This window comes from Monocercomonoides exilis, assembly GCF_001643675.1.
Source record: "Monocercomonoides exilis strain PA203 chromosome Unknown scaffold48-729018, whole genome shotgun sequence".
NCBI lineage: Eukaryota > Preaxostyla > Oxymonadida > Polymastigidae > Monocercomonoides > Monocercomonoides exilis.
The window spans coordinates 485936-498355 of NW_027150593.1; the positions used below are offsets into that span (position 1 = coordinate 485936).

Consider the following 12420-nt stretch of genomic DNA (forward strand, 5'->3'; position numbering starts at 1 on the left):
ATTTGCAGTTATGGAACGTGCCAGACAAATGAGCAAATATAGGGGAGAAAAAAGCTTCTTGGCAAAAAGAAAAAAGAAGTTTGAAGTCGTTTTTGTTTTCTGATTTTATCAAACATTTGAAACATGAAAATGAATGTTCCAATTTGAATCTGATTGCTGAATGATGGCATCTTATATTTGAACAAGCTTTTCAATTTCTTGTGTGCGAGATATATTTGTCAGGGATGAGCAATGAAACGAATTTTGATTGTTATTTTCAATCTTTCAAATGAGATGAAAGAATAATTTTTCACAAAAAATCAGACAAACATCAAAGAACAATGCGAAAGCACTCAACAAAAGAGTTCACTTCCTGTGGAGTTCCTCTCAAAATGGAAAGAAAAAAAATGGTGATTTACTTATTATTGTGGAAAGAACTTTGCATCATCCATCAGTGAAGGCCTTTTGAATACACACGCGAGGTTTGTCAACTCTCTTCAATCCTTTTCATGACAAATTTGTCACATTCAAATTCGAAGAAATTATTCTCAACTAAAGACACGATTCGTCAATGATATTGATGTTTGTTCTATCTTTATAAAAAGTGATTTTTTATTCTCTCTCAATATTTGTTGAATTGATTTGTGCAATTCAGCATGTGGAGTCTCCGCTGTCGTAGAAATACCCATTTGTGTCTTCAACATAATCAATTGCATCGGATGCTGTGACAATCATGACTCCTGGAGGGAAGCGCTGATATAGCTCCTTTTTCAAATTGAAGAGAGATGGTCTGTCAGCGGGAAGCTGTGCCAGGCATTTCTTCGCCAGCTCTGCCAAGCAGGAATTCTCCATCCAATGCAAGTTTGGCCTTTCTCCATTCGCAATCTTCTGCCCAGCTGCCTCGGCATCATACTCCCCAAACGGAATTTTTAGAGTCAAGCACTCCCACAGTATCATCCCAACTGAGAATGCCACAGATTTCTTTGTTGCTCCCAACTTCGTGTTGATCAGCAGTTCAGGCGCCTTCCACCTCATGCATTCTTTTTTGAAAAGGCTCTCATCCTCAAAGGCAGACGAGGGCAGAGAGTCATCATCATCATCATCATTAGTTGCAGATGTCACAACAGTTGATGACGAGATGGAAGAAGAGTCAGAATCATCAGAAGAAAGGAGATCAGAGTGCATCACAATGCAGATCACCATATGTTCTGAGAAAAGAACAACGTGAGGACTCAGATTGACCAATGACTGGAGTGGATTTTCCATTTCGTCAAGCGAGTGGAGTGCGAGATTAGCAACCCAGAACAGGATTTGGGCTGTTGTTTGTTCTCTCTCCTGCAAAGTCTCAATTGGCATTTCCTTCTTCTCATTCTTTCCATGCAACAACATAAACAACGAATCCCTCAAATCCACAATCAGCTTCTCATGAGGAGATGAGCATGCCATTGCATCCACCAGATTCGACATCGACGAGGTGGTTGGACACAAATCCTCCCCTCGAACAAATGTTGAATCTGAATCAGTTGTTGAAGTGGATGAAATGGAAGGTGATGGAGTCTGCTTTCTTATATCCTCTTCCTCAACCTTCTCCAATACCCATTCTGGAATCTTGTCCGAATCCTTTCCAAGAATGTATTCAGTCGATCCACTTTCAGACAGAAGGTGCTCTGATGACTCCGAGTGTTCCAAGCTCTTCTCATACACCCTCTTCTTGATCCTCTCCTCATTCTTCTTCTCAGCTTCTCTTTCCTCTCTCCTCCACTGCTCCTCAGGAGACATCTCCATCGTGACCATCTCAAATGCCTTCGGATCCTTCTTCACTGTGTCGTTCACAATCTCCTCCAGTTCTTCTGTTCGTCTCTTTGCCTTCCTCCACCGAACGACGAACACAATAAGTCCGAGGAGGACGATAAAAAAGAGCAAGAGAAATACAATTATGATGATTAACGGAAAAGTCGAAATTGTGTTTGTTCCTTTGTTCGTCAAGCTTTCGTGTTCATTGAATGTTGATTTATTTTTGATGACGATAGATTCAGTCGATGAAAGACGGTCAAGGTTGCCGTACAGAATGGAAACGAATAAGTCGGTGTCACTTGGTGCTTCGTTGAAAACCGACAACGAGACGAACCCTTGAACCTCGCTTTCCGAAAGAAACCCTTTGTCAGAAAAGTGATGCTTTTGAACATATTCGACATTGCCTGCTTTTGAGGTTATCTGAAACGACAAATTGCAAGGCAGAAGAAGCGATCCGGTGAAAGAAAGTGTCAAATCGCTTTTCAATTCATTGGTTTTCACAGAATGCAGTCGTGGAATAAAGAATGGAGACGATCTTTCCTCTGCGATCCCAGAGACGTTGCATCCATTGTTCAGGATCCACATTGACGTATTTGGAAGCAAGCCGTCTCCGCCTTTAAGACTGAGAATTGTCAGTGCCCCCGCATTGGAGCAAATGATGTTTCTTCGAGCAGATGGATACTGAGGGATGGATGGATTGTTGTTGCAAAATCTTCCATCGGCCACAGAAACACTTCCACCAGAACAGGAAATCCCTCCAAACGGTGACTGCTCAACTGTTGTGTCATTTACGATTGCCAAGCAATTGTCAAAGTGCACCAATGATCCATTCCAATTGCATATTTCAAGTTGACTGTTTCCATTTTGCGGGTCATAAGCATTTTCATCATTGATGCTGCCTTGAAAAAGGCAGGACTCTACGATGAGCTTGTCGCAACATGAGAATGCAGACAAACTGCCAACTTCAGCAGCGTTTGAAGGGCAGCAGGAAAGAGTGCAATTAGACAGAGAGAGTTTGCATTCAGGTGCACAGCAATCAATGCATGAAGCAGGTGTCAACGAAGAGACGTTTGCGAAGGTGATATCTTTGAAAGAAAATGATTCCATTTTCGTCGATGACTCCATTGGAGATAAGTTAACAAGCTCGACGAATGACCCACCATTCATAATGCAGTTTGAAACCCCCAATTTTTCTATTGAACCGTTTGACTTCTTCACCAGCAACATGCTTTTGGAGGAACAGACAAAATCCAGCTCTAATCTGTGGATCATAATATTTCCATCTTCGCATTTGATCGTTCTCGGGCAATTCAAGTTTTGGATTTTCATTTCCTCCAAAATGAGTTCACAGTTTGTGGCAGAAACAAGAACTGGGGCGTTTGAACCGCTATCCGACTCGCTGCAGAATTCAGATGAAACAAGCGAAGCTCTTCCATCAACAACAGAAAATAATATTTCGTGGCTCGAGGGAAAAGTGAGGGGAAGGATAAAACGCACACTTTCGATCGACGCTTCATTTTCTGCTGAAATCACGCACTGGCGAGTCATGCTGAGGGCAGAACGAAAAGTGATGTTTGCCTTCTCTCGTGAAAGAGATTTGATTTCCGTGTTTGTGATGTTGCATTCGTTGTCTATTTCGCCGAGGCCACCGATCAGAAGCCTTGCAGCGAAGTCAATCACAAGATGCTCCAGCCCGCGCCCAACAGTCAGACATGGTTGATCCACTTTCCCGCATTGCCGCCCATTTGATCCGTTTCTCTCTTGCAATGATGAAACAACGATGGTGCTTTGCTGGTAGACAGTCACATAATCCGTCAGATCAACCGGATTGTGATTTTGATTGTCGCATCCGAAGATTGCATCAAAACGATTGAACACATCTGGTCGAAGATCCAGGAGAAATTGAGCTTCATTGATCTGGCTTTCGATGCTCCAGCACTCAACAAATATGTCTCTCCCTTTCCAAGCGCTGTTTCCTTTGAACTCGTCGTTCTTGAAAACAAAACCCAGAGATCCCTGCCCTTCGGTTTTCAAATATACACCTCCGCCTTTCCCATTTGAAAGAGAGCACTCACAATTTGTGATTCTGCTGTTGTTCACTTCAAATCGACCGCCAATTCCAAGCATGAACAGCATGGCTCCACCGTTTTCCGATGATTCGGATCTGCACATATCGAATGTCGAACCATTGATCTGCATGGCTGATGGGGAGATTGAAGAACATTGCAGAATGCAAGCACCGTTCAAAGAAGAAGACACTTTTTGGAATGTTGAAGCACTGATCGTTATTGTTGGAACTTCATTTCTTTCTGGAAGATGGCCGTCAATGCGACGAATAAATCCTTTGTCTGTCACCATATTTGACAAAATGCATTTGCTCAGAACACATGGACTGCCGCTCCAAATGGAAATCAATTCCAATTCGAAAGTCAACTGAAGAACTTCGAAGTTGGAAATGAGCAAAGGACCGCTTTGCATCTCAATGAAGATCAAGCTCTGGAAGCGGACAGAAACATCTGAGCTTAGTGAGCATCGTGCGAGGGACAGTTGCCCATTCTTGCTGCAAATAACAAATCCATCCACATCATCCAGTGTGACATCAAGGAAAATGTCGATTTGCAGGAATGACAGACTCCAAGAGTTTGAAAACAACCCATTTGCAAAATTATCCACTCCAGGCTTCTTCAGTACAAGTTTTGCCTTTGTTGGTTCATCTGACACACAATGAGTTGATGCAACTGAGTAGTTGGATAAATCAAACATATTTTGCACAAAAGAAGTGTTGTCAATGAATATTTGTTTTTGGGCAGAACTTTGATTGATTTGGTTCATCCCCTTCCAAAATGTTGAGCAAGGGTCGTCCTCATTCCCACATCTCGTAACATCCATTCCTTTGCTGGAAATGAATATTGTGTTTGAAGAATACCCAATCAAAAAGCGGAACAGATCTGTGTTTTCATTCAGAGGATCGCTCCCAACAAATTCGTTTGGATCATCAGCCAAAGAAGAGAAGTTGAAGTTGAAAGTGGTGCTTGTGACTGATCCATTCAATTCACGAGCTGCAATGAAAAGACTTTTTCCAAGATATGCACTATTTCCTCGAAATATCACATTCTTGAAAGAAAAAGGTTGCGGTTCATTTGAAGATGAACAGTCTGCAAACAAGAAACCTCCTCTTCCATGTGTTTCTGAGCAACCACAATATTCTAATTCGCATTCTTGAAAAGACAACGAAAAATGTGTGGACACATAGCAAGCAACGACACCTCCTCTTGATCTGCCTGATGCTTTTCCTCCAGTGAAATTGCATTTATCAGCAGAAAAATCAGATCTGATAATTAATGGAACGTCTTTGAAGCTGCGAGGATCGAATGTGCACAGACTCAGATGAACGAAACCTCCAGCGGAGCGAATGAGATAATACTGGCATGCACTGTCAAGAGAAGAAAGAGAAGAGAAGAATGAAAATGTGCAATTCTCGATTGTCAATCCTTTATCAGGAGAAGGAGCAGATTGGAGCAATCCAAGTTGTCCAGAAATGAAAGAAAGCGGAAGCGAAAAGCAGATCGATTCAAACGACAAAGCTTCATGGCTGCAAATAACATCATCCACCCTTCCATCAGATGAATTTGGATTGATTGTCAGAGAACATCCATTCAAAGGATCTGATGAAGCCACCTCAAATGATGACAAATCATATGAGTGGTCAACTGAAGCCCCATCGACAATGGTTATTTTCTTTTGCTGCTCGTCTGACAGGATGTTCTGAAACCCTCTTGCGAATGAGCAGCAGGGATATCTTTCACTTCCACAGCCGATCATGTCAAATCCTGCTGAAGAGATGATGATGCTTTGCGACTGAAACTGGATCAAGAACAAATACAGATCATGATTTGAGTCCTTGAAGCAACTGCGGTCGCATCCCATCAAGTCGGCCGATCTCTGGCCATCGTCTGTCACCAATGATATCAAGAACTTGGATGGGCTGACAGAAGCATTCAAGTTGTCGCAAATCAGAAATAGGTCTTTGCCGCACTCTGCTGAGTTGCTTCTGAAAGTGATGTTTTCGAACAGGAAGTCGTTGTTTGCACCTTCGGGAAGAGAAAGGAAAACTCCGCCTCCTCTTCCAGTGCAATCAGCAATGCCACTGTTTGTGATGCTTGTATTTCCGAATCTCAGCATGCCTGCTGGGTGAAGACTGCATTTCGCGAAGCCTCCTTCTGCAGCCCTGGACTTGCAGCTGTCAAAAGCACAGTTGCCAGCCATTATCACGTTTGTGCAGCTTGCAACATTCAATAAGGGCTTATTTGCTTCTGCGAATGACCAGTCTGAATTTTCAATATGAACCGAACCCTCTGAAACGGATATTATTCCACCGTCACCTGAAAATGAGAGATGAGCGATTTCTGTTTTTGTCAGTTGAATCACTCCTTTGTTTCCTCTGATGATGCACATATTCGTTGAAGTGTTTGTTCCAGATTCACCTCCGATAAGGCAGTCATCAACAAACAGACTCCCGCCTTGAATGGAAATCATTTGCCCGACAGAAGACTCCTGCGAAAGATTGAACCTCAAATATGAAAGCATCAGCGATGCAGAATGGATCTCGGTTTTCAATGAAAAGCCCCCATTTGCGTCAATCGCGAATGAAGATCGACTTGTGGAAGAAATCCCACGAACTGTGAGCGACAATCCATTTCTGTCCAGAACATCGTTTAAACTGCATGAGTCGAGAATATTGATGGCTGTTTGATCTGAACGCATTTTTCTGAAGCCAAACATCAGATCTCCGCAGGGCTCCAGGTCATCTCCGCACATGGCATTGCTGCTTCCACCGTTTTTGATGAAGACTGTGCTGATTTTGGGGGGAAACAGATAATACAGGATCGAAACATTGGTGAGTGGATTATCCTCTGAATCCACGACCCATTTGTATTTGTTGTCTTCATCCTCTTTGGCAGATCCTTCCCATCGCTGGCTGGTGATGATATCTCGTGGATTTGGGCATATCAAATATACATCGTTCCCCAATGAAGCTTGATTGTCCAAAAAGAAAAGCTGCTTCATGGAGTACGCCACCCCAACCTCTGGTAACTTCAAATAAACAGCTCCTCCAACTCCAGTGTCTTTGTGCACACAGCATCCTTTCAGTGTGTTGTTCGAGAGCACGAATGATCCTGCGCTTTTCACTTCTGCATGAATGGCTCCGCCTGCAACGAAGTTTGCATCTGTGCACAAGCATTGGTCCACTGTGCAATTCCATAATGTTGATGATTTTCCTGCTCCAATTATGCCATGCATCACACCTCCATTTCCGGTTTGCTTTTTGACACTTTTGAAAGACGTGCTCATGATGCTTATAGTTGTTGATTCTTTCAACCCAATAAAGCTGCTGGATCCTATGTTCAGCTCACTAATCTCCGAATTACATATTTCCAAAGCAGATCCATCTGAAACTTTTATTGCTGGGCTTGATGATTGAACAGCAATGTCTGCCCAGATCAAATTCTCGCACATGCATCTCGATTCGTCTCCTTCAATCGCAAGTGCAGAACGAGAACTGAAACACAGCCCAGTCAAAACCATATTTCTGATGTTTATGCATCCTTTTGAGGCAGTTGCAAGCGAAACATCAATTGCATTGGAATCTGAAGCAAACGAGCATTTTTCGAGAGACAGGTTTTTATCGCAGCAATGAAACACTGCGCTTATTGAATTGAGGAAAGATGAAGGAAGAGAGAAGCAAATGCTTTGAAAAGAGCAATCTGTTTTTGTTTGGATAATGTTTTCTCTGGCATCGCGTATATCTTGAGCTATTTTGATTTGTGATTTTTCTGGCATCGCTGTGAAGTCGGAAGGTTGTGTGTCAACAACAAGTGCACGATCAAGCAAAAATGGTTGAAGAAGGCATATTTGCCTCTTTTCATTTCGAAATCTCAGTGAAACGGCATATTCGATCGTGGAGCATGGATAATCCGAAAAGCCACATGCAGTGTAATCGTGGCCATCTGCTCCGGCAATGAATGCAGGAGATGTGAAGACTCTGAGATATGTGTCCAACGGAATTGGAAATGTTTCATTTGTTGTTGATCTCTCGTATCCTTCCAGCTGTGCAGAGTCTGAAATACCATTAACAATTTTGATTTTCTCTTTTTGGATGGTCAGCGACAGATCGTGGCAATTCACAAAAATATTTTGTCCATTTTCAGCTGAACAATCTGAGAAGACTGTTTTCATGAAAGCAATGTCTGGCACACTGTTGTCTTCTGCATATAAATATACTCCTCCTCCAAGACCGCCATTTCCTCCAGACATGTGAGAAGAGCACGAAACAAGTGAGGATCCTGCAGTCTCATTTTCTGGTTTTTCCATTCTGAAAGAAGATTCAGCTTGCATTCTCAAAGCGATTCCACCTCCATTGCCGCATTCAGAACTGCATTCTGAAAGCTCACCTCCTTCAACAACCAGACTTTTTCCAGCACCAACAACACCTTCAATCCCTCCTCCATTTCCTGTTTTTCGAGAAATTCCAGAAATCGATGAGTTGGCGAGACTTATCTCACAGCTATCTGTGAAAGTGATGGCAGCTTTGGAGAAGAAATGAAATCCAGTAATTACTGTCGAGTCAATCATTGTGTTGCCCGCACTTAATATAAACAGGGATTCCTTCAATGGCTCTTGCTCGCTGTGTGCAGAATCAGCTGAAATGGAGCACATTCGAAGTTGCAACGATCCGTGGGATGTGAGAGAGAACAATGAAGTTTCTGTCGACGATTTTGTTGTGTTGTGAACAAAATCGAATGATGAGACTTTCAGAGAACCGGTTGAAACGGAAAACAATGAACCAGAAGAAATGGACGATATGATTGTAACTTTTGCGCTTCCAGAGTTTGTCAGTTCAATATTCCTTGTGCCGAAATTGCAGTTGCTCTCGATGTATGAAGATGGATCCACCGAAATGTTTGTTTGCGAGCTTTTGTCGGGATCGATCACATTTGTCACAAAAGAGATGGATTTGCATTTTCTCTGATTCAGACCACATGCATAGTGGTCAAGTCCATCGACAGAGTTCACATAGAATTTGTCAAAAAAGCCAAGCTTGATCCAGCCGCTTTCATCATTTGATCCATACATAACCCTTTGAGTTCTGTTTGTCATTGTTCTGCATTCCACGAAAGAACCTTGGGTTAACAACTGTATCCAGTTTTTCAGAATGCCCACATCCTGTCCATCAACAGCCGCTGTGTTGTTGTCGAAAAAGCAGAATTTGACAAACGAAGAAAGAAACGGAAAAGATTCACCATCATCTGAGAAAAGAATTGCACCACCTTTTTCATTTGTGGAGCAATTCGAAAATTGGCAATCAGAAATCAGATTCGGTCCTGTATCTCCAATCCAAACAGCTCCACCGCCAAATTCTTCAGAAGAGGCTGAATCAGAACAATTCTGAAATAATGTTTGTAATATTTCACATGAAGAGCCTCTGTTAAGATGAACTGCTCCTCCATTTCTTTGTGCATGAATGGTGAAGCATGTGCAATCCTCAATTGTTATGTTGTTTACGCTATTAACTGCCAATGAAGCTCCGCCAAGTAAACCATCAATACATGAAAATGATGTATTGATGATTAGCAAAAAAGATGAATTTTCGCTGTGGATTGATCTTGCAGATCCATTTTGAAAAACACAATTTCTGAATGACACGTTTTGAGAAAAGTGAATATCAACTGCGTATGTTTCATTCACAGAAAAAAAGCAATCATAGAAAAGAATATCATTTTGAGATGATAAATCAAGCATTTCTGTGTAAGAGTGTAAATATGTGGAAGTGTGATAGCGAGTGTATGTGCAGTTCAAAGCAGAAAACTTTTTGCAAAGGTGAATTCCCTGCACAATCCCCCCATCAAAAGGTGAAGTTACTTCTGAAAATACACAGCAAGAGACGGTTGAATCGACATGTGATGTGAAGTCATTTCTATTTCCATTTTCTGTGTTCGAAACATTGTGAAAGTTGCAATTATCGATGGAAATATCATTTGTGAGGTGATTTCCAACAAGCGGATGTGAAGAGAAAGCAAAAGATGACAGTGTTGTTGACAACAGTGCAATTGAACCATGATGTTGCGAAAACGAAGGGCTCCCATGAAGTGTTTTTACGAGTGATAGAAGATGATGATTGTTGCATGAAAATGAAATATTTAGACAACCAAGAATGATATCTCCACCATCAGAGCTCAACAGCGGATGAGAGCTTTGCGCAATCACAACACAACAGGAATGTGCAATAAAAACTGAAAAGTCATCAATGAAGGCAAAACCATTTTGAAGGTTTGGAATCATTGTTGTGTGCATCAAATGAACAGAAGCATTGTGCAAAAATAGAGCAGTTGAAATCATTGTGTGGGGTTCAATGTGTTCTATGTGATGTGTGAAGCAATCTGGCAACATATCATCTTGATTTGACAGAAAGTGAGATTTTGATTTTTCGTTGTTGAATGAGCGATTTGCGAAATTATTGGTGGGAATTGATTTATTCCGATTTCTGTGCGATAAATCATTTTCTGTTGAAGAGGCATTCAGAAGAAGAAGAAGCTCTATCAAGAATGGCATTCTGTTCTTCTCCAATCAAATTGAGTTGTTTTTTTGATGTGGATCAACCCATGTTTCTGAATAAATTCGGCTTCAAAAATTCAATATGGGAATTTATAAACTAATGAGGACTGATTTTCAAAGCATCAGTGTTTTATCGAAATGTGTTATTCCTCAAAATGGGCTTTTTTTTCTGAATAAGCTCACAATAACAGTTTGAAAGAGTGATAAAAAATATTCTTTCAATTCATTTGTTAGTAATCAAAAAACTTTGCTGAGTATGAAAATGCAATCATTATAATATTTTTGTCTTTCGCTTGAATTATAAAAAATTTTATTTTCAATTCATATGGTGAGTAATTAATTGAAACACATTTTATTAAAGTGAACATTATATTTGCAATGTCAAATCGTTTTTCTTCAACTTTTCTGAGATTATTTTTTTTTCTTTTTTATTTGTGTTAGAATAATTTTTAAGTTTTGTTTCATATTTATTTCATTTTTCAAAGACTTTACACTTGCAAAAATAACAGTGAACTTAACAATTCTAGCGTTCAAATAATTCCTTTTTTTTTTTTTTTGAAATTATTCACTTTCAAAAGTGAACAATGGAAATAATTCAAATTGCTGAACTTATTATAATGCAATAAACATATATGTTCGTGAAATATTTCCTTTCAAAATTCATGATGTAAGTAAATCTCAAATGATTTTTTCTTTTCGAAAAAAACTTTTTTGTGTCAGATTTTTTGATGCTCCAGGTTTTCTTGAACATAATATCTGAAAATAAAGGGATGTACCAAAGACAAAACTGAGGAACACTTTGCCTTTTTGAATACATTTATAATTATGAAAGTTCCTTGAATGTGTTCTTTTATTTCAAAAATCACAAAAAATATCAAAAACGAACAATTCATGAAAACAGTTAATAATTATCATATGAAAATTTGCTGACTTCGAAGAACAACTCACATTTGTGCCGAAATAATGAAAACATGAAAATAAAAAAAAAAAAAAAAAAAAAAAAAAAAAAAAAAAAAAAAAATCGGCATATGCACACTTAACAGCAATTTCTTATTCTTGCATATTTCGTTTGTTTGTTACTTATAAACATCATTTGTAATGTTTTGAGTAGTTAAAAACATGCGGAAGTTTATTAAAATAAAATTTTAATTTGTCAAAAATTATGAAAATGGGTCGAAAATTTTTCTAAAAAAGGGGGAAAAAATCATAATAAATAATCAAAAAAAATTAATAAATTAATAAATTAATCAATTAATAAATAAATAAATAAGTCTATCTTAATGAGTTTTCTGAAAACTCAGAGGCAGATAAACCATCGACTGGGTCAATATTGTCGGTTTCACTTGTTTCGCTGTCATCAGAAACAAGTAAATCATTTTCATCAGGTATTTCTTCTTCATTTGGGGCAAAATATTTCACTTCAGGCATTTTCATTGAAAAATTATGCATTTTCTATTAACTTTTTCATGTCAAAAAGCATAATAAAAATGTGTCCATTTTTTGACATTCGTGAAATATTGGAAAAGTATATGTTTTAATTTCTACGATGCCTGTTAACAGATAAGAAAAACAAAGATTTTCTGAAATGTGATAAAATTTTAAAATGTTATGAGTGAAACATTTTTTTCATGCTTTGTGCATAAAAAGCTTGAAAGTTCGTATTTTCCACCATTTGATAAAAAGGAGCGGAGTTCAAAAGGTAAGTCTATGAAGACCCAAAGAATTTGCAAAAATCAACGCGCAATCTCATGAGACTTCACGTGCATGGTTCGAAAAGTTGACAACTGTCATCTCATCTTAAAAAACAAGCTCCTCCAATATCTAAAATTTTGATGAATCTTCATTATGAATTCTGAATGGAACAGAGAATTTAGTAGTCTGCTTTTTAAATCAAACTCCACCTTCTCCTTCTTCATTGCCAAAAACAGAAAACGCAACGATTTACGTATGCGTATGTGCTGACGGATCACATCTTCCTCATATTTTTATTTTCCCTCAAAAAACCATGCTACAGGAACATTCTTAGTTGTCTTC

The 12420-nt window shown here is 39.4% G+C and overlaps 1 protein-coding gene across 1 annotated transcript; it reads right to left on the reverse strand.

Moving 5' to 3' along the window:
- Nucleotides 1-225: 225 nt before the first annotated feature.
- On the reverse strand, nucleotides 226-9374 carry MONOS_14355 (uncharacterized protein; the record flags this gene model as incomplete). The annotated part of the gene is made up of 2 exons (XM_067867152.1): nucleotides 226-9219; nucleotides 9372-9374. The coding sequence occupies 2 exons, from the start codon at nucleotides 9372-9374 to the stop codon at nucleotides 631-633; spliced, it is 8592 nt and encodes a 2863-aa protein (XP_067721256.1). The 3' UTR covers nucleotides 226-630.
- Between the last annotated feature and the right edge of the window lie 3046 nt (nucleotides 9375-12420).